The sequence below is a fragment of the Mustela nigripes genome, chromosome 5 (genome assembly GCF_022355385.1).
Source record: "Mustela nigripes isolate SB6536 chromosome 5, MUSNIG.SB6536, whole genome shotgun sequence".
Lineage (NCBI taxonomy): Eukaryota > Metazoa > Chordata > Mammalia > Carnivora > Mustelidae > Mustela > Mustela nigripes.
Window position 1 is genome coordinate 420,560 of NC_081561.1, and position 23,520 is coordinate 444,079.

The window sequence follows — 23,520 nt, forward strand, 5'->3', positions numbered from 1 at the left end:
AATATCCAATGAGAAAAAGTCTCTTCAACAAATCATGTTGAGGAAACTGGACAGAAACATGCAAAAGCATAAAAGTGGACCATTTTCTTATACCTTATACAACTTATACAACTCAACAGCCAAATACCAAATAATCTAATTAAAAAATGGGCAAAAGACATGAACATTTTTCCAAAGAAGACATAGATATGGGCAATAGGCACATGAAAACATACTTAACATCACTCATCATCAGGGAAGTAGAAATCAAAACCTCACAAGGAGATATCATCTCACACCAGAATAGCTAAAATCAACAACACAAGAAACAACAGATACAGAAAACAAACCTTCTTGCAACGATGGCAAGATTACGGAAAGCAGCAGAGAGGTTCTTCAAAAAGTTAAAAATAGAACTCCCCTATGATCCAGTAATTGCACTATTAGGTATTTACCAAAGAATACAAAGATACTAATAAAAGGATAAGTGTACCCCTATGTTTTTGTGGCATTATTTTAAAAATAGCCAAATTACAGAAGTAGCCAAAGTGTCCACCAATTGACGACAGATAAAAAAGATGTCTCACACACACACACACACACACACACTGGAGTATTATTCAGTCATAAAAATGAATGATATCTTGCCATCTGCAATGACATAGGTAGAGCTAGAGAGTATAACACAAAGTGAAATAAGTCAGAGAAAGACAAATGCCATAGGATTTCAATCATATGTGGAATTTAAGAAACAAACAAAGGAGCAAAGAAAATAAAAGAGGAAAAAAAAAACCAAGAAATAGACTCTTATGTAGAGAGAACAGACTGTTGGTTACCAGAGGGGAGGAGGTGAGGGAAGTTTAAATAGGTGATGGGGATTAAAGAGTGCACTTGTGATCATAAGCAGTGGGCTTTTGTATGGAAGTGCTGAATCACTGCATTGTACATCTGAAACCAATGTAACATTGCATGTTACTATACTGGAATTAAAATAAAAACTTAAAAGCAACAAAAGAAAAAAACTGATAAATTAGACTTCATCAAAATTAAAAACTTTGTATGTGCTGTCACCTATAGCTTCATAAAAGTAAAAAACAACCCAAAGAATGAGATACCACTTCACACACACTAAAATGGCTAGTATCAGTAAGACAGATAGTAACAAGTATTGGTGAGGATGTGGAGAAACTGGAATTTTTATATATGGCTATATATATATAGAAAGTAAAATGGAACAGTCAGTTTAATATCAGTCTGGCACTTCATCAAAACATTAAGCATGGAAATTTGAGTTGGGTGCTTTCGATGAGGGTGATACAACACCCCAATTAAGAACTTGCTCACCCGGATGCCTGGGTGGCTCAGTTGGTTAAGCAGGTGCCTTCAGCTCAGGTCATGATCCCAGCGTCCTGGGATCGAGTCCCACATCGGGCTCCTTGCTCAGCAGGGAGTCTGCTTCTCCCTCTGCCTCTGCCTGCCATTCTGTCTGCCTGCGCTCGCTCTCTCCCTCTCTCTCTGAGATAAATAGATAAAATCTTTTAAAAAAAAAAAAAAAAAAAAAAAAGAACTTGCTCACCAACCCAAGGAAGAGATCAGGAAAGATTTGTGCTGGACAGATTCTTTGAATACAGGCTGGGCTGAACAGGTATTCCTTTTAGTGGTCACCCTGTTGCAGCTAATCAGTAACCAAGGGCCATGTGACTATTGCTCACAGAAACCCAAATAGGCAGGTGATGCTGTGGTGACTTCCGATAGCTCAGAAGTGTTCCAGGGTGCACCTTGCCTAGATCGCAATTGATATATTCAGCTATACATCCCCTCAACCACCTCTCACCAAAGTGACTAGGGGGAGGAACACCCAACAGAGGAAAAATTCAGAGACTGTGGATATATGGACATAACAGTATGTCGGAAAGTGAATTCAGGGTAAGAATTATCCAGGCAATGGCTAGGTTGGAGAAAACCATTAGTGACAACATAGAAACTCTCAGGGAAGAAGTGAAAACCACCCAGGAAGAAGTTAAAAATGCTACCAAATGAGATCCAATCTAATATAATCTAACTTCTCTAACAGCTAGGGTAACCAAGGCAGAAGACAGAATTAGTGATCTAGAGGACAAACTGATAGAGAAAAAGGATCAGAAGGAGGCGAAACGATGAAAACAGAATTAGGGAAATAAATGATGCCACAAAACATTCCAACATCAGAATTATTGGGATCCCTGAGGGGGTGGAGAAAGAAAGAAGACTAGAACATAGAGTTGAACAAATTCTTGATAAAAATTTTCCCAAACTGGGGAATGGAACCAGCATTCGTGTCCTAGAGTTTCACAGAAAGATCACCCCAAGATCAATGAATCTAGAAAACCTCAAGGCACTTGACTGTGACACTGATGAGTCATAATTTTAGAAAAGAGCTCCTGAGGGCAGCTAGAGGGAAGAGATTCCTTATGTACAGAGGAAGATCCAACAGAATAACATCACACCTGTCCACAGAAACCACGCAAGGCAGATAGGGCTAGCAAGACATATTCAGGGCACTAAATGAGAAGAATATGCAGCCAAGAATACTTTATCCAGCAAGGCTGACACTCAAAATGGATAGTGAGGTAAAGAGCTACCAAGACCAGCAAGGTTCAAAAGAGTATGTGACCACCAAGCCAGCAATACAAGAAATATCATGGGGGGGGGGGTTCTATAAATGAAGAAAGAACCCAAGAGTGACATAGAACAGAAATTTATGGAGAAAATCTATATAAACAAGGACTTCACAGGCAACATGATGTCAGTAAAAATGTATCTTTCAATAATCACTCTCAATGTGAATGTCTTAAATGCTCCCATAAAAATGACACAGGGTTGCAGATTGGATAAAACGACAGGACCCATCTATACACTGTCTACACAAACCCATTTGGAACCTAAAGATACATCCAGACTGAAAGTAAAGGGATAGAGAAGCATCTTTCATGCCAATGGGTCTCAAAAGAAAGCTGGGGTAGTGATTTTTATATCAGATAAATTAGATTTTAAACTAAAGACTGTAGTCAGAGATACAGAAGGACACTACATCATTCTTAAAGGGTCTATCCACTAAGAAGATCCAACAATTGTAAATATTTATGCCCCCAATGCGGGAGCAGCGAACTACATAAGACAACTGTCAAGATAAAGAGTCATACTGATATGAACACATTTAATAGCAGAGGATCCTGTTACTCTCAGTAATAGATGATCCAAGTAGAAAATCAATAAGAAACAAGGGCACTGAAAGACACATTGGACCAGATGGACCGCATAGATACATACAGAACATTCCACCCTAAAGCAACAGAATACTCATTCTTCTCAAGTGCACATGGAACTTTCTCCAGAATAGACCACATACTGGGTCACAAATCAGGACTCAACTGATGCAAAAGATTGATATTATTCCCTGCATATTCCTGAGAACTGGAACTCAACCACAAGAAAAAGTTTGGAAGGAATTCAAACACCTGGAGGCTAAGGACCACCTTGCTTAAGAATGCTTGGATTAATCAGGAAATCAAAGAAGAACTTAAAAAATTCATAGAAACCAGTTGAGAATGAAGACACTTCGGTCCAAAACCTATGGGATATGGCAAAGGCGGTCCTAAGGGGGAAATACATAGCCATCCAAGCCTCCCTCAAAAAAAATGGAAAAATCCAGAATACACCAGCTCTCCTTATACCTTAAAGATCTGGAAAATCAACAACAAATTAGTCCAACCCAATGCACGAGAAGGAAAATAAGATTAGAGCAGAGATCAATTAGATAGAAACTAGAGAGACAACAGAACACATAACCGAAACTAGAAGCTGGTTTTTTAAAAGAATCAGTAAGACTGATAAACCACTGGCCAAACTAATCCAAAAGAAAAGACAGAAGACCAAAATTAATTGAAATTATGAATGAAAATGGAGAGATCAAGATTAATACCAAGGAAATAGAAACAATCATTGGAAATTATTATCAGCAGCTATTTGCCAAGAAATTCAGCAACCTAAATGAAATGGATGCATTCCTGGAAACTTATGAACTTCCAAAACTCTATCAGGAAGAAAATGACAACCTGAATAGACCAATATCTAGTAATGAGATTGAAGCAGTGATCAAAAATCTCCCAAAAAAAACAAAGCTCAGGACCTGATGGATTCTCTGGGGAATTCAACCAAACATTCAAAGAAGAAATAATACCTATTCTCCTAAAGCTGTTTCAAAAAACTGAAGCAGAAGGAAAACTTCCAGACTCTTTTTAGGAAGCCAGCATTACCCTGAATTCCCAAACCAGACAAGGACCCTATCAAAAAGGAGAATTTCAGAGCAATATCCCTGATGAATATGGATGCCAAGATTCTCAACAAGATCCTAGCTAATAGGAGCCAACAGGACATCAAAAAGGTTATCCACCATGACCAAGTGGGATTTATCCATGGGATGCAGGGGTGGTTCAACATTCGCAAATCAAGCGATGTGACGAAACAAATCAGTAAGAGGTAAGAGAAGACCCATATGGTCCTCTCAATTGATGAAGAAAAAGCATTTGACAAGATACAGCATCTGTTCCTGATTAAAACCCTTCAAATACATAGGGATAGAGGGAACATTCTTCAACTTCATAAAATCTACCTATGAAAAACCCACAGTGAGTATCATCCTCAATGGGGAAAAGCTGACAGCCTTCCCTTTGAGATCAGGAACTCAAGGATGTTCACGCTCACCACTGTAGTTCAACATAGTACTAGAAGTCCTAGCAACAGCAATCAGACAACGAAAAGAAATGAAAGGTATTCAAATTGGCAAAGAAGAAGTCAAACTCTCTTCGCAGATGACATGATACTTTATATGGAAAACCAGAAGACTCCACCCCCAAATGACTAGAACTCATACAGCAATTCAGTAATGTGGCAGGAAATAAAATCAATGTACAGAAATCAGTTGTATTCTTATGCACTAACAATGAAAATATAGAAATGGAAATTAGAGAATTGATCCCATTTACTATAGCACCAAGAACACAAGATACCTGGATCTGTACTTGAGAAACTACAGAACACTCATGAAAGAAATTGAAGAAGACACAAAAAGATGCCATGCTCATAGATTGGAAGAATAAACATTGTTAAAATGTCTATACTGCCTAGAGTAATCTATAATTTCAATGCCATCTCGATCAAAATTCCACTGGCATTTTTCAAAGACCTGGAACAAACAATCCTAAAATTTGTATGGAAACAGAAGAGACTCCAAATTGTTAAGGAAATGTTGAAAAAGAAAAACAAAACTAGGGGCATCATGTTGTCTGATTTCAAGCTTTACTACAAAGCTGTGATCACCACGACAGCATGGTACTGGCACAAAAAGAGACACACAGACCAGTGGAACAGAGTAGAGAGCCCAGATATGGACCCTCAACTTATGGCCAAATAATCTTCAACAAAGCAGGAAAAAATATTCAGTGGAAAAATCTCTTCAATAAATGGTGCTGGGAAAATTGGACAGCTATGTGTAGAAGAATGAAACTCAAACATTCTCTTACATCATATACAAAGATAAACTTGAAATGGATAAAAGACCTCAATGTGAGGCAGGAATCTACCAAAATCCTAGAGAAGAACATAGGCAGTAACCTCTTCGACACCGGCCACAGCAAATTCTTTCAAGACATATCTCCAAAGGCAAAGGAAAACAAAAGCAAAAATGAATATTTGGGACTTCATCAAGATGAAAAGTTCCTGCACAGCAAAGCAAACAGTCAACAAACAATAAGGCAACCCATGGAGTGGGAGAAGATATTCACAAATGACACTACAGACAAAGGGCTGATATCCAAGATCTAAAAAGAACTCCTCAAACATCCAAAAACAGATAATCATATCAAAAAATGGGCAGAAGACATGAACAGACACTCATCCAAAGAAGAGATACAAAGACATACAAATGGCTAGCAGACACATAAAAAATATTCATTATCGTTAGCCATCAGGGAGATTCAAATCCAAACCACAATGGAATACCACCTTACACCAGTTAGAATGGCCAAAATTAACAAGATAATAAACAGGAAGTGTTGGAGAGGATGTGGAGATTCCTTAAGAAATTAGAAACAGAGCTAATGTATGACCCTGCTATTGCACCACTGGGTGTTAACCCCTAAGATACAGATGTAGTGAAAATAAGGGCCATCTGTACCCCAATGTTCATAGTACCAATGGCCACAGTCACCGAACTGTGGAAAAAAACCAAGATGCCCTTCAACAGATGAATGGATAAAGAAGATATGGTCCAGATATACAATGGAGTATTATGCCTCCATCAGAAAGGATGAATACCCAACTTTTTATCATAATGGATGGGACTGGAAGAGATTATGCTGAGTGAAATAAGTTAAGCAGAGAAAGTCAATTATCATATGGCTTCACTTACTTGTGGAGCATAAGGAATAACACGGAGGACATTGGGAGATGGAGAGGAGAAGTGATTTGGGGGAAATCGGAGTGAGAGACAAACCATGACAGACTATGGGTTCTGAGAAACAAACAGGATTTGGGAGGGGAGGAAGGTGGGAGGTTGGGTGAGCCTGGTGGTGGGTATTATGGAGGGCATGTATTGCATGAAGCACTGGGTGTGGTGCATAAGCAATGAATTTTGGAACACTGAAAAAAATAAAATTAAATTAAATCAGGAAAAAAAAAGATTAGACAATGGGTAGCCATTTGATCTAGGAATTCCCCTTCTAAGTACATACCCAAGAGAAATTAAAACATATAAAAATTTTTATGTGAATGGTCTTATTAGGTAAAAAGTAGAAATGACATGAATGTCCACCAAATGAGAAGCAGATAAAGAAACTGTGGTATATTTATACAATGAAATATTACCCAGTCATCAAAAGAAATATTACCCAATCATCAAAAGAAAAAAAAGAAGAAAATACAATGAAATATTACCCAGTCATCAAAAGAAATATTACCCAATCATCAAAAGAAAAAAAAAAAAAAGAAAATACAATGTAATATTACCTAATCATCAAAAGAAATCATCAAAGGAATGTACCGGTACATGCTACAACCTATATGAACCTTGAAAATATTATGCTAATAAGTAAAAGCAGCCAGTCACAAAAACCCATATCCATATGCTTCCAGTTATATGAAAGTTTTGGAATAGGCAAATCATAGGGACAGAAAAGTCATGAAGGGGCATCTGGGTGGCTCAGTCAGTTAAGCACCTGACTTCTGTTCAGGTCATGATCTCAGGGGCCTGGCATGGAGTCTGGCACTGGGCTTCAGGCTTCAGGCTCAGCTCTCCCTTTCCCTCTGCCCCTTCCCCTGCTCATGCTTTTTCTTTTTCTCTCTCTCAGATAAATAAAATATTTAAAAGGAAGGAAGGAAGGGAGGAAAGGAGAGAGAGATTAAGGGAGAAAGAAAAGAAAAAAGAAAAGAAAAGAAGAAAAAAGAAAAGAAAAGAAGAAAAAAGAAAAGAAAAAAATGAAAAAAAGTCATAAAGACAGAAAGCAGAATACTGCTTGTTTGTGTCTGGGAAGGGAGGTTAGAAGGACAATGGAGAGTGGCTGTTAATGGGACCAAGGTTTCTTCTTAAGGTACAATATTCTAAAGGTGACTGTGTTGATGACTGCACAACTCTTGTCAGCATAGTAAAAACAACAACAACATTGAACTGTGTACACTTTTTACCTTATAGTCAACACTCTATGGTGGATAAGTTACAGCTGCATAAAACTTTTAAGAATAAAAAAAGGTAACCTAAAGCTTAAACTTCTTGCAAGCTTGAAAAAGTGAGACTTTACATACAGATCAATTGTCTTCAGAGCTTCTGAATGAATGAGGAAACCCACAGCATACATTCTCTACCTTTGAACTGGTATACCCACCATATGTGTGCTGCTCAGGAGATTATTCAAAGAGACAACATTTCTTCTCCATGAATGCATAAAACATTAAACAATGGCAGGTGTTTTAAATAAGAGTTAATTAGAAATTCTATAACCAATACAGTGAAACTTTTTCTGTTTGGAAAGCAGTTGTTTCGTTTCATTTTTCAGTGCCTTAGAAGCATAAAAAATAGTGTGTAAGTAAAAGCATATACATGGCAGTTTGTCTCTATTATTTATACTGTAGTATATATAGAAATAGATCTACACAGAGAGTATCAAAAAAGAAAGAGTAAGGTAGAAGTTTCCTTTTTTTAAAAGATTTTATTTATTTGACAGAGAGAGACACATGAGCGAGCAGGAGTGGGGGTGGGAGAGGGAGAAGCAGGCTTCCTGCTGTGCAGGGAGCCCAATGTGAGGCTTGATCCCAGGACCCTGGGATCATGACCTGAGTGGAAGGCAGACACTTAATGACTGAGCCACTCAGATACCCCTAGGTAGAACTTCTAGTTGAATGCTATAGAAAGATTACATCACTGTAAAACTAATCTTCGTGCCCAAATTTTATTCAAAGTAATAGGTGTTTTAATTAATCTATGACTTATGTCAACTATAAAAGCTGTCGTTATTTATAAAATACACATAGAATTGTACACCAGAAAATGTCATGTTAAAATATGAGCTAAAATCACCAAACTATCATCGCACTCCTCTCTAAACTGGCTCTCAGGAAGGCACTGGCCCTTTTGTTTTTTTTCTTCAAGATTTTATATAGTTTATTTGTCAGAGAGAAAGAGAGCACAAGCAGGGGGAGAGGCAGACAGGGAGAAGCAGGCTCCCCGCTGAGCAAGGAGCTGGATATATAGGACTCGATCCCAGAACCCTGGGATCATGACCTGAGCTGAAGACTGATGTTTAAACCGACTGAGCCACCCAGGTGTCCCAACGCACTGGCTCTTATGTGAGTAATTATTGCAGGTTAACCTGTAATACCTCTAAGTTATTTGCTCAAAAGAAAATAGCCTAACAGCGATTCTCAATGGGAGAGGCTAAAATGGGGTGGGCGTTAGATATATCTGAACTTTTCCAAAATAGAAACGACTGTCCAAGTCCTAGGAGGCCAATAGTCTCATGGACATGTATATACAAAGAAGTTCTCCAGCTAAATCTGATATCTCTTCCCAGCCCTTCCCTGCTAGCTTTGAGAGAATTTGGCCATTAGGCTCCTCCCTATTTAATCTCAAACATTCAGAGAAAAACACTATCCTGAGACGTTTTCCTTCATAGATAGTTTTATCTGTTCGAGAATTTCATGTAAGTGAAAACCATACAGTATGTGAGCTTTTGTGTAAACCTTCCTTAACTCAGCTGAATGCTCCTGAGATTAATCCAGGTGGTACCAGTAATCTGTCCTCTTTAATGCTGAATTATATTTGGTTATATGAACATGTCACAGTTTATTCTACTGATCAATTCCTGGGCTGTTTCCAACTTTTGGTCATTATGTTTTTAGTCCTCTTGGTTAAATACCTAGGATTGGAATGGCTGGGTCATACAGTATTTTTAGGTGTTTTTAGTTTTGTTTTGTTTTGTTGCAAGGGCTTTTCTTGTCACTGTACTATTTTACACTTTCAGCAATGCGCAAGACCTCTAGTTTTTTTTTTTTTTTTTAAATTTTAGTTTTTCAGTGTTCCAAGACTCATTGTTTATGTACCACACATACATGCCCTCCTTAATTCCTACCACCAGGCTCACCCAACCCCCCCAACCCCTCCCCTCTAAAACCCTGTTTGTTTTCAGAGTCCACAGTCTCTCGTGGTTCATCTCCCCCTCCGGTTTTCCCCCAATTCACTTTTCCTTTCCTTCTCCTAGTGTCCTCCATGTTATTCCTTATGTTCCACAAGTAAGTAAAACCATATGATAATTGACTTTCTCTGCTTGACTCATTTCATTCAGCATAATCTCCTCAAAAAATTGAGATAGAGCTACGCTATGACCCTGCAATTGCACTACTGGGTATTTACACCTAAGACCTCTAGTTTCTTTTCAGTCTTGCCAACACTTGGTATTTAAGCTTTTAATTTTCTTCATTCTGGTAGATGTGCAATGGCATATTATTATAGTGTTAATTTTCATTTCTCTGATAACAAATGATGCTGACCATGCTTTCATGTACTGATTAGCCATTCTGACTCTTCTGGAAATCAAATTACATGTATGCCAGACTTTTTGACATTGTCCCAGGTCTCTGAAGTTCTATTTATTTTTTTCCCAGTGTTTCTTTCCTCTCTTCTTCATATTGGGTAACTTCTGTTGATTTACAAGTTCAATGACTTTCTCTTTTATCCTGCCTAATCTGCTTTTATTCACATCTAGTAGACTTCAAAAAATTCATATATTGTATTTTTCCATTCCAGAATTTCCATTTAGTTCCCTTTTTTTGGTTTTTCTGCTGAGATTTCCTAACTATTCATTCATTATGAGCATGAACAGTCTCTTTTTTAACATCACTGAATGCAGTTGCTTTAAAGCCCTTGTCTTCAAAATCCAACATCTGTGTCACCTCAAGATTGGTCTCAGTTGATTTTTTTTTTTTTTAATTGAGAGTGGGTCATATTTTCCCATTTTATTTTGTTTGTGCACTTTATGTAAGTTTGGATTCTTTCTTGGACACTTTAAGTATTATGTATGAAGACTCTGGATTCTATAATATGCCCCTGAAAAAGACTGATCTTTGTTTTTTTTTTTTGTTTTTTTTTTTAGCAAGGAATTATCTTATTTGGCCTCAAATGGAAAACTCTTGGCTGTTGGGCAGCACTTCAATTCTTACTTCTTTTCTTCTAGCCTAACTGATCTGGTTGAAGTAGAATTTGACCACCCATGTGGAGTTCAGGGGTCACTGGTGATTTAGGCAGTATATACACAAAATTTGTTGCTTTTGCTTTCTGATCTCTGGAACACCTTGCTTTCCTATAATTGTGATTCTTCCTCAAGCCAAAAAGATAGCAGGTTTTGTGAAGTTGTAGTCATCCCTTGGCCTTCCTTCAGGCTAAAAGATGTAAAAAGTGAAAAATTCCTCAAGTGCCATTTCTTCAAAATCACTCACTAATGGTCATTCTCCAGTATCTTTAGGTTTTTGTTTTTATACTTTTTATTTTTCTACAGTATTCAAGATTATAGTTGTTATCGGTAGGAAGATGGCCTGAGAGAAACTTCCTCAGCCACTATAGCAAAACTGTCAGTACTTTTAAAAAATACATTTGCAATGCTCTAGGATCACTGCAGTTCACAGGTACCAGGTAAATCTGCCATATTGGTGCATATCCTGGATGCTTTCAATTTGGTTATATACATACTAAGAAGTATCTGGTTTATAGAAGTTACATTTGTTGTTATAATTATGTAATTTTAATAACTATAACATAAACCAATGGATTATGAGTACAAAGGGACTGTTTATGAAAACTGCCCTGATTGGTTTCAAACCAATTTTTAAGATTTATTAAGTCGCTAAAAATTTCCTGTTGAAACTGAATTTAGTGAAGACAGTGATAAACTTAAAAAAAAAATCACAAACTTTAGAAGGAATCTGCATTCAGATAATTTCACAAGAGTCATTAAGGTCTTGCTCTATTCTAAAGAAACAGACACTCTAAAACTTTTAGACAATGAATGGGGTATGGCTTATATAAAAGATATGATGACAGATGATAAATCAGCAGATACATAAAAAACAACCTCCAAACCTGTCTGTATATCATAAGATTGATGACTAAAACTATATTTGTATGTTTTAAATGAAATAAAAGTTCAACATGGAACTGAATTATTTTGGTACCTGTAATGCTCCATTTTTGCTAAAGGATGAAACACACTGCATTAGTCGACTCAGCTCTTCGGAAACTGCTTCGACCACCTTGGATAGAACTCGAGGTACCAATTCTTTGGAAATAGTGAACACCTGATGGAAGGGTTTAAGGTAAGAAGAAATAGTGCATTACGGGAACATTTCCTAACTTGAATTTGTTAAAAACAAAGAAATGCACAAAACAAAATAACTCAAAGGTCTTCTAAGTCATATTTTTAAAGGATCATAATTATGAATGAAAGGAAGATATACTTAAGTTGTATTAAGTGATTCATGCCCAAACTAATCCTCTTAAAATATATTGGCAAATATAATTCTGAAAGGTATTGTTGATGTTGACAAAGTAAAAATAGTTTCAAAGATTTCTTCTTCTTGCCTTTTTCACAAAATGAAACATTATTTCTAAAGAGAAAACTGTAGAAATAAAAATATACTGTGTCAGTTTTTTACCACATTTAAAAGAAAAACATACTGGGCCAGACTCTTAGATTAAAACATCATATCATATTGGGCACTTTATTGTGTACTGGACAACAAAAGTTCCCAATTGGGGACAATTAAGTCCCCAATTTTACTATTTGCTGAATTTAATATGTATTTCCTTTCATTTGACATAAAATATTTTCAAAATTTGAATTTTGGTATATTCAGGCTAAGAGTTATTATATTTGAAAATGTGGTAAAACATTTTACTATGCTGATTTATAAATTTGTCAGGTTAAGATCAGGTAGGAAATACTAAATAATAAACATTATGAATGAAATTCTACCTTCAGTCACTGAGATAAATTAAAAGTTTATCTTAAACTAATTTAAAAAATTAATATTGGAAAACCTAATACAAATCATGGTTACTGATAGTGAACATTAATAATAGCTGCTTCTTTGAGAATTACCATGATCACTAAAAATGCCTACATATTTTGCAATTCTTCTGACTACCACCTGTTCATCTACCACAGAAATGCTTTCACTGACCGATGATTTAATTTTATAATCTAATTTTACTGGAAGCTAACATAATAAGAAAGCATTTGTAGATCTTTGGAAAATCATGATAAAATAATTTTAAAATGTATGTGATAAATTCTTGCTAGAGTTCAATCATATATAAACTTTATAGAGGAATGTATGTTTTTCTTTATTAAGAAATGAAAACTATAGGGGCACCTGGGTTGCTCAGTCATTAAGCATGGGCCTTTGCTTCAGGTCATGATCCCCGGGTCCTGGGATGGAGCCCCACATTTAGGCTCTCTGCTCAGTGAGAAGCCTGCTTCTCCCTCTCCTACTCCCCTTGCTTGTATTCCCTCTCTTGCCATCTCTCTCTGTCAAATAAATAAAATCTTTTTTAAAAAAATGGAAACTGTAACATACTATATTTCTCTTTCTGCTTGAGTTACTTCAAACCTAGAGACAAATTTAGGAAGCATTCTCTTGTTTCCTTTGGTTACTCTTTTGTTTTAGCCTGCATTATCCATTTTTCCAGTTTACCTCGATAACCTCTGATAATTTTGGATGAAGACAGTGGTATAAACTAAATACACTTATATCAGATATATACAGCTTAAAAGGCACTCAAGCAACAGTAGAAATTATCTAATGATAACCTCTTTGCTGGGCCCCATTTTATCTGGTCATCCATCAGTCTATGAGCTATAACAACTCTGAAAGTACTGGCAAAGCAGTGAGTAATGGATTGTGAAATTATAGAATAGGTAGTCATAGGGGTGATAATGGTGATAGCTATGCCTCTTTTGATGTTCCTTAGAAGAGTCCTTCTAAGAAGGATGTTAACAAAGGAGGTTAATGTGAAGTTTAAGATGATAATGCTTTAAGTGAGGACAACTTTTAGCAAGAACCAGAGGCATCAACATCTACATGTACCTAAGTCAGTTACTGATAGGAAACCATGCACCTGCTTCCTAACCTCAGTGTGCCCTTTCAGCCTATCTTTCTAACAAGTCTAGTTTTTTGGAATCCCAGCCACTATGTAAGAGCACATTGCTACACAAATAAGACAACAGTGCTTATTTGTCTCCTAGTTAAAAAGAGGTTAATGAATTTTCCAAGACAAGGGATTTAACGTACCTTTCATCTTTTCAATCTCTCTTCTCCTTACCTTTTGAACACTAATGAATTTAGTTTTTTTTTTAATATAATTTTTTATTTTTTATAAACATATATTTTTATCCCCAGGGGTACAGGTCTGTGAATCACCAGGTTTACACACTTCACAGCACTCACCAAAACACATACCCTCCCCAATGTCCATAATACCACCCCCTTCTCCCAAACCCCCTCCCCTCAGCAACCCTCAGTTTGTTTTGTGAGATTAAGAGTCACTTATGGTTTGTCTCCCTCCCAATCCCATCTTCTTTCATTTATGGGGGGCTTAAGTGGGTACGAGAAGAATAAATGAATTTAGTTTTAAACACACACAATTTCAGAAAAAAAACTCTCAGAGTTAAAAAGCACACATGTGTTGAGTGTGATTGTGTGTGCATGTATGAAAGTAGAGTTGTGTTTTATTTATACTCAATATATATTCTGAAGGGAAAAAAAGACTACCATATAAACCATCAAATTTGCCTCTTTTTCTTTTTTTCCAGTTATCCATATTTCTCAGGAACACCTAATGATAGCTTACCTCTGCATGCACAGCAATTATATTCACCAATGCTTCTTTTAAATAGTTTCTGACACCTGAAATCAAAATGAGGGAGGGGAAAAAAGGCATTTAATGGAAACAAGCTACCCATCTCCCTTGATGGCATTACTGTGCACTATATGTACTACTGCTTTAGAATTTTCTAAGGAGAAACAGAAAGTAACACTACCACTGTCTAGTTCCTTTTGAGGACCAAATGGTAAAAGGACTATTTTCATACAGGTTAAAAAAAAAAAAAGTTAAATTAGGCATTTTCTTTCATTGTTTTTCCACTTCTGTCATTATTTTTCTGAAACTGACGTTCAGTCTCTTTCAAAATTGAAATTTAAAACTATCCTTCAGTTTCTTCATATCTTTGTGTGTGTATATGCACACACACATTTACATTAGCAGACCCCCCCTAAAAGACAGAAGATATTTGACAAAGCTTATAAAAGCTAAATTATCTATTATAATATCTTATTTCCAAAGGTAAAAGTTAAGTCATACAGAATGACCATTTTTTAAAAGATTTTATTTATTTATTTGGTAGAGAGAGAGAGATCACAAGTAGGCAGAGCAGCACACAGAAAGAGGGGGAGGGGAAGCAGGCTCCCTGATAAGCAGAGAGCCTGATGTGGGGCTCCATCCCAGGACCCTCAGATCATTACCTGAGCCTAAGGCAGGGTCTTAAACCACTGAACCCCCCAGGCACCCCCAGAATGACCATTTTGCTCTTAAAAAATTACTTCTGGGAGAAATTTTTGACAAAGTCACAATCTGATTCTGTAAAGCAAGTTAAAAACTGGACACAATACAAGATTTCAGGATAGTACAGATGTAACAAATACAGACAGTAACAAATACTACTTCACTCAAAAGAAGGTACTCAAAAGCAGGTGTGCAGAAGATTTAACAGTATAGGAGTCTTAAGTCAGATTATCTTGGATCAAACCCCAGCTTCATCAGCTACAAACTATGACTTCTGGCAAGAAGACTGAGAGCCCAGTTTTCTCTTCTATCAGAATATAAGAACAGTATCTATCTTGTAGGTTTACAGTGAGGATTATAGGAGATAATGCATGTGATTAGTCCTGGTATCCACAGGCTCAGTAAGAACTTTTATTACTATAATTTTGTAGGAAAAAAAAAGTAAAACAAAATGCTACTTTACTGTAACTCTAAAGAAATTACATTTACTTGGAGTGGAATATTATTACTTCAGAATGCCTTCTAGAATTAATTGCAAATACTGAGAAATCTTTTCCTATAGAACAGAGAAAAGTTTCCTGTATTGTAAAATCATGGATGTTAACAGAAAAATATTAAGGAGAATCTTTTTCTATAATGTCATCTAAGCTACTGATTATTTAGAAAAGTTGAGATTAAAGGCCAAGAACTATAATCAGCTTTCTGAATTGGCATTTTCAGATTCTAAATATATAAAAAGCTTTCGGTTCTGTCATATGCGATGGTACATAAATAGGTACACTATTTTTCTTTTGAGGCGCCAATTTATATATATGTTAGGATACAAGGTTCAAGTGTTATTAATTCTGCTTTTCTGGTGGAAAAATGAGAAAACTGTTGAAGAGCAAAAAATATTCAGAAGTTAGTTGAAGTCAACTAATTGAAAGGTACAAGTTTTATCTAGGAGGTAGGAAATATATCAGGAAAAATATCAGGAGCCTATTGTAAGTGAAAGTGAAATAGACTACCTTGTGCTTAAGACTAGAAAAGCTTTCTTCCTCTAAGGGGAAAGTCATACCACATAGTTGTTCCTTTGGATTGTTCACATGTTATATATAGTTAGGGCAACAGGGAGATCTGGCTGTGACATCTGTTTCTGGTGACTATGGTCATCCAAGTCAAAAGGTCTCCTCTTGTCCCTTGTTCTCCAGGGACACTCTTAGGTGAGTAGAGGAAAGCACAGAAGGGTTCTCCAGTTCAAGAGTTCATAACCACCGTTCTCAGGTCAAGAATTTTTAAATCGCAATACGTGAAAGACTAGCTCATATGTACATACATACTTATATGCATATATACATAACCATGTATACAGTTACTAAAAATATAAGCACAATCTTAAGCCAGTGATGATGTAAGGAACTTAAGAGTGAGAAATTCAATAGTCTCAGCTGTTCGTGAAAACCAGGGTTCTGTCAATGCTACTATCTGAACAAATGTCAGAAGTTTGGGTGCTAGCAATGTTCTAGCAATGATGATTAGAAATGTCAGGGCAGTTTTTAACTTCTAAGATTCTTCAATGTAAAAGACAAGAGTGGGGCCACTAAAAAGCAGAAAATTAAAGTTAGAATAAAGCAAGCCAGTGTCACATGCTAGCAACTCAACTCCCACTCTGACCGTGATAGGAAAAACATTTCCTGGCAAGAACCCATCAGACTGAGCATTACTAATAAAACACCCTGTAAAAGAGATAAATCTAAATTACTCAATATAATTCTAAAGGCAAAGCTATGAATAGTAAGAATAAAAACTAAGATACTTTCAGCCATTAGAACTATATTGCTGTTGATAAATAATATGAAAACAAAAACAAGCTTCCTGTTTTAGGTTGACCACAGGTTTCACAAGGATAATATGTTAGAGGGAACACACAGCCTCAACCTGAACAAACTGAGGAAAAAAAAAATTCTATCTCTTGGAGACTTAATTTTATGACTAGGACAAAATGAAATAATTGTACCCCCACTCCAAAAAAGCCCCAACAACCACTTTAAGAGATTAAGTGGTAATGTTGGAAAAAAAGAAGAAAAAAAATTGTGGCCCTAGGAATGAACAGAAAGAGAGCTCTCAGTCAAGCCACACATCAGGTCAGTATGGGTTCAAAAAGACAGCATTAAATTGAACATGTCTGAAAAATGCATGCTTAGTTTGAGATGGAGATTTGTGAAATATTATTACAACCTTCCAAAGCAAAGTATATGCTGGTGTTAATAACTTAAAAAAATTTTTTAAATAAAAATAAATCATTGATTGCCTCTCTACAAAAATCCATTATGTTAAATACAGAGAGAATTATTTTTATTGCATATTGGGCTGAAATTGTTATTAGTTCTAAGGGAATGGCTAAAGTTCTCATTAATTCATTTAACATCGATTTGTTGAGATTCTACTCCATGGTGGACCCTGAAAGGCTCACATCAGAGGTAATGAGACAATAGGTCTCTCAAGTAGAGCATGTGCATATCCTCAGTATGTATTAAGACCTCAAAGTTTTAGTTACTAAATTTTATCCTAATGTATTGGTATTCACATGTGCGTATAAGTCGCATGTAGCAAATATGTGGAATGAAAGGGTTTTATATTGTGAGAAAAAAATCTTTGTAATACAATTTATACTAATTTGTAAAACATTTACTTACAATTTCTATTTTTCTTAAGTTCTTGAAAGGTTAAAGATTAGTACTGGGGAAGTGTGGAGGAAGGGCACTGGACTTAGAGACTAGACAGCATCAGTGTCTAGGGACTGAGGTCTGAAGGTTCACAAACATCAAACAGATAAGATCTTTGTGGTCTTCCTAGTTAAGAATTTCAATTCCTTTCTCTTTACTCCACTCTATAGCCTGTTATCAGCCGAATGAGAAACAAAACCAGTATCACACCCTCCACACTAGCCTATCCTCCCTAGCACCTATCCTACTCACTCAGGTATCTACACTGAGACTTTCAGATGTGTTTCTAAAAAAATAAACACAGATTAACCCCCTGGGTTTAAGTGCCTGGTAAGTTTTCTGTTTAAAAATATTGCTCCAAACCCAGCTATAAGAGATTGTCAGTTCTTTTAAAAATATGTACCCCCCCAAAACCTATAGCATCCTGGTAGGATGCATGAGCATGCCTTGCTTGCTTATGTGGTACTGGTGTCAAAGGACTCCATCAAAACACAGCTGATAGAAGGTAGCAATCTTCTTTTCGGTGGTTAGAGTGACAAATTTGCTCTTTACTGACCTGGAAGAGGAAAGTACAAGGCAATCATGCCAAAAGGACAGAAATTCAATTACTCAGAGCTGAAAGAAACAGAATTAGGTTTTGTAAAATGTAAAGTTGGGTCTTCCCTGTGATTTCACTGACAGCTGAGCTAACTTGCTTGAATGGAATGGGTTAGATTTGGAAAGCAAGCAAGAGGTAGTAAGAATGCCAAGAAGGATCCCATAGCTCTAAGGATCTCCCATAGCTGTACATAAATTTTGTTATTAAAGTGCCTGAGGTCTTAAAGTGGATGGCAGAGTTTAAAGGGACCATGATCCATGGGGGCAGGACCAGGATTTGATTTTTGGTTATGGTACTATTTTCAAAAGGTCTATGATGACTATGACGAAGGGATGATTTTGTAGTTAAATTTGGTAGTGTGTTTTCTTCTCACTATACATTATTCTAGTTTTAATATTATTAACATTAATGGTTGATGAAGACTTTTAAGTTCATTGAGGTGATAGAAAAAACACTCAATGTAAAGCCAGAACACTTGGGATCAAAGTTCTGGCTTACCTATATACTAATGATATGGCCCAGTTCACCTTTTAGACAGCAGCTTAGTTTACAAAATGTAGAGATTACAATGCCCGTTTTGCTATCCAAACTATAAAAATGATATATATTTATCTTCTTATTGTTTAAATATTTGTTGTGCATCAATTATGTGCTAGGCACTGCCAGGTGATGGTATAAAAAAGTGAGCAAAACAGACATGGCCCCACCCTAAGCGAGCTTATGTGGTAGAGGACATGTTGTAGATTACAAAGCAGTACACATATTTAAGGTACTTTTTAAAAAGAAAGACATAAATAGTTGGGTAAAATGTATGATAACTAGAAGAAGGGAGCCAATTTCTCGTTCTGAAACACATGATTTAGAAGTTTGGATACTATAATCCATCATGTAACCCCCTGGCTACAGCTTAATTGTAGGCAAAGTTCTTTTGAGTGGCACTAGCAATCTCTGAACAGCTAAATGTGTGTATTAGAACATGACAGCAGCAGACAGCCCAGATACAATATCAAATGTTACTGGGCTGTGCAATAACTGCAGATTGGTCTTTGACTATATACTTATTTTTCTAGTTTACATAAAGTTCTCTAGAAATTGGAATATAGTGGAACTGTTTTTGTCATACTTTGCCTTGGTTTGGAAAGAATGGCTGAACGTAACATACCAGCAATGGTTAGGGAAGAACTGACTTCTACGGGGACACCTGAGTAATGGCCTGGGTAAATCAGAATTACACAATTGAACAGAAGGCAGATGCAGGTGCTGACCTCAAATACTCACATTACTTACTAAGCTGTCACCTTGCGGAAAGTTTCTGAACATCTCTAATGTGTAGCTTTCTCATTTATCAAACAGAGATACCATTTAATAAATGAAATAATGCTTCTAAGAGGCTAACAGTATATCTGTTGGGGAGCAGGCAGTCAGCAAATGGGAGGAAGTATTACTGGTTATGACCAGCTGACTCTCCCTTGTATTTCAGAGGTGATACACTTAGATCACCTCTCATGTCCTCTCAGCACCAACTCCCTCTTCCCCCACTGTAGCAGCTTTCCATTGATTTACATGACTACTTAATTGATATCTACCCTGCTAGATTGTTAACTCACAGGCATAGGAACTGTCCTCCATTTACCACATCTTTGTATCCTCACTACCCATTACTGTGGCTGGTCTGAGGCACAAGTTCAAAAATATTTATGAATGAAGAAAGAAGGCAAACATCATGTATGTCTTACTCACTAATAAGTTCCCTTAACCCTCTTAAATAAAGTGATAAAGGAATGAATGAGTCAACAAATACATCAGAGAAAAATTTTAATGCATGTAGGATTCTATAATATGAATTTTATACTTGAGCCATCATCCACTAAAAATGTAAATGCCTCAGTTTATGTGTAAAGGAGATACTCTCTGCTAAAGCATATATCTTACTTTTCACAGGATTCAAGAAAACAAAAACAGTCCTTTTGAAATAATTCTGTAGGATCCATTTGAAAAATATAATTTGAATCATTAAGTATAACAGAATGGAATACTGCTGAGTCTAAATATATTTTTTCCAAATATGCTTTGTTTTTCTGGCTATATGCTTAATTAGCAAATAGCTTATGTCAAACAATAAACCTTTACATTATTGAATGCTCATTATGTGCTACTCAGGAAGAAGCCCAGACACATTAGAACATAATGAACACTTAGTAAATGTGTTAGGAAACCAGGGTTTTAGCCTTAGCTCCAACATTAAGTGGGCCATAAATACCACATTTACAGTACTACTAGGAAATGAGCTGTCCATGTGAACAGTGCACACAGAAAAAATAAGGCAAATGACTTATTTCTTGGAGTTACAAATGTTACATTTTTATGATGTAGTAGTAAGTATTGTTTTTAAAAAGGTTCCTCTTAGATAAACCCCCACAACTTTCCAAAGGAATGAGAACAACTTCTAAGTATTTACTATATGTATCTCCTCTACTTTCTGAATATAAAATTAGAATGTGTCATGATATTTGACAAAAAAGTGTCCCCACCCACACGGTATCAATCTAAACTATCACTTAGCAATTAATCTAGCAGCCCAGTGTGGAAATTCCCCATGGAGAAAACAAAGCATCTCTACTCTGAGCAAGAACCTGTAGGCTCCTTCTTGCAGGGTGGGCTTCCTGTAACTGGGCCTGGACCACATACCATCTTCTCCAATAATGAAGGTTTTTATTTTCATACATGAAAGTGGATAAGAAGTACTTTTTTTTCTTGCCATATTTGTCAGTTTCTTCTTTTAATCACATAAAGGGAACAATTGGTTTTGGAATAGGCACACTACTAAAAATATTTTTGAGTGCCTATTACTATTACAGGCCAGACTCTCTTCCAGGTGCTGGGATTATAGTAGTGACCAAACAAAACAAAACCAACCACCCAACCAAACAAACAAAAAACAAATTCATAAGAAATAAAGCTCTCCTCTTCACAGGACATACATTGCACATGGGAGAGAGCTTTACATTGTTTCTAAAACAGCACAAGAAAGCAACTGTATAAAAGAAAACTGTTTGCCAAACACTAAAACCCAAATTGGTAAACAGGGCTCTGTTTGATGAAATCCTCAGGACCATTTATGAGAAAATGGTCCCCTGACACGTCGAAAGGGTCTTACTATTATTTTTGTGCCGATCTCATGGAATAATACCTAGCAATAAGCTATAATAGATAATGTATGGATATATATAGAATGAATTGGATTTACAACTTAGCTGGAAAATCAGCTAATTCGCTGGAGCTTCAAATTTTCTTTGAAATATGGGAAAATGTTTTATATATTAAAAAGTATTATGTGAGCAGATTTGATTTTTCTTATAATTAATAATTCTGGCTGAGGCACCTGGGTGGCTCATCTGCCTTCAACTCAGGTCATGGATCTCAGGGTCTTGGGATGGAGCCTCACATCGGGCTCTCTGCTCAGCAGGGAGCCTACTCCCAACCCCCCTCACCCCCGTCTCTCTGCCTCCTGCTCTGCCGACTTATGATCTCTCTCTCTCTGTCAAATAAATAAATAAAATCTTTAAAAAATAATAATAATTTTGGAAAAACTACTAGGCAGACTTCTCTAAAGAATGTCTATATTAAAAAACATAATAGTAAACATTTTGGATTGATCGACCTTTCTTCTTGATTTTTTTATTCTGAAAAAAAAATCAAATACTAATTGAAAAGAATTAAAACACAGAAGTATATGTTTTCATAATAACAAAAGTCCAATAAGCTCTTTCATCCTTCTCTCTAGTTTGGTATGTATTCTTCCAAATCTCTTTTAATGAATATAAACTTTTCTCCCGCAAAAATGAGATTACACTACACATTTCTTCTTGAAACTTGCTTACTTTATTTTGTAATAAATCACAAACATTCTTTCATGCCAGTGTATACATATCTACCTTATTATTTTCAGTGGATGCTGGGTATTTTATGCAATGGATGTGCCACAATTTATTTATTCTATATTTATTCTAATTTATTAATTTTATTCTGTTCATAATTTATTCTATTAGACAATTTCATTGACTTTCAGTACATATTACTAATAATGCTACAATGAATATTAATCTTTGTATTCTCATAGAATAATTTATGTAAGATATTTTCCTAGCAATGGGATTGCCTGAGTCAAAGGTTTTTAGTTTTGATCACTTCTGCCAAGCTGTCATTCAAAGCCATACAAAATTATAACTCTGCTTTTATATACCATTTTATTTTCTTAACTTGGATTCCCAAATTATTTAATAACTATAACTATAATATATGCTCCTTCTCAATTATGATAATGACAAAACCTTCCGCTAGAACACTAAAATAAAATTTTAACCAAACACAAAGATCAAAGGAAATTTACTAAAATTTACACAAGACTTATACTCAATCTAACTATATTAAGACTGTCTAAAAAGGAGCTAGAGAGGAAAGAGCACTGTGCAATTAATTAAAGAAAGCAATGCTGTACTATTTGAACATATACCAAGAATGCAAATTTTTCCATGAAGCATTTCCTGTCATAATTGGACAGACAACTCCTTTAAACACAGACTGATTTCAAGGTACTCTGCCTAATGTTGTTTTGAAACATGATATTCTTCAGTCAATACTATAAGAAATCAAACTTTGGAAACTTTGGAGATACTACCTACTTTATAAACCACATTTCCTGTTTTTAACCCCTATGCCCTAAATCAGTTTTCAGTCCTAGTCTACAGACAAAAATAGATCGAAAAATACTATAAATATCCCACAATGTACTTTTTTTTGGGTCAAACTGAAACACTACATGAAAGAACTTTGGGGTATTTTTTTCTAAATAAATTATCTACTCAATTACCTCTGAAGGCACATTATTGAAATTACTGCCTATTAAAAAAAAGGTAACCAAAAACTATCAATATTGGCAGACAAACAGAAAGGCCTAAATATCTTGCAACAAAATTAGCTTTTGTTGGAACAGAGGAAGGGTTTTAACTTTCAGGTCTTCATATTTTAGTTGGATCATTCCTAAATTGATCTCTTTTCCTAAACTGATAAATGTCTTTTGCCATATCAGAGATTTT

At 35.9% G+C, this 23,520-nt stretch overlaps 1 protein-coding gene across 5 annotated transcripts in view; it reads right to left on the bottom strand.

Moving 5' to 3' along the window:
• The window catches only part of EXOC2 (exocyst complex component 2), a 286,884-nt gene that overhangs the window by 11,365 nt on the left and 251,999 nt on the right, over nt 1-23,520 (bottom strand). For 4 of the 5 annotated variants that reach the window (XM_059399325.1, XM_059399324.1, XM_059399327.1 and 1 more), the window contains 2 exons: nt 14,411-14,466; nt 11,734-11,856 (listed from right to left, as the gene is read on the bottom strand). In XM_059399325.1, coding sequence (XP_059255308.1) covers nt 11,734-11,856; nt 14,411-14,466 — 179 coding nt within the window. The remainder of the gene's footprint in view (nt 1-11,733; nt 11,857-14,410; nt 14,467-23,520) is intronic. The other variant, XM_059399328.1, reaches the window with a different exon arrangement.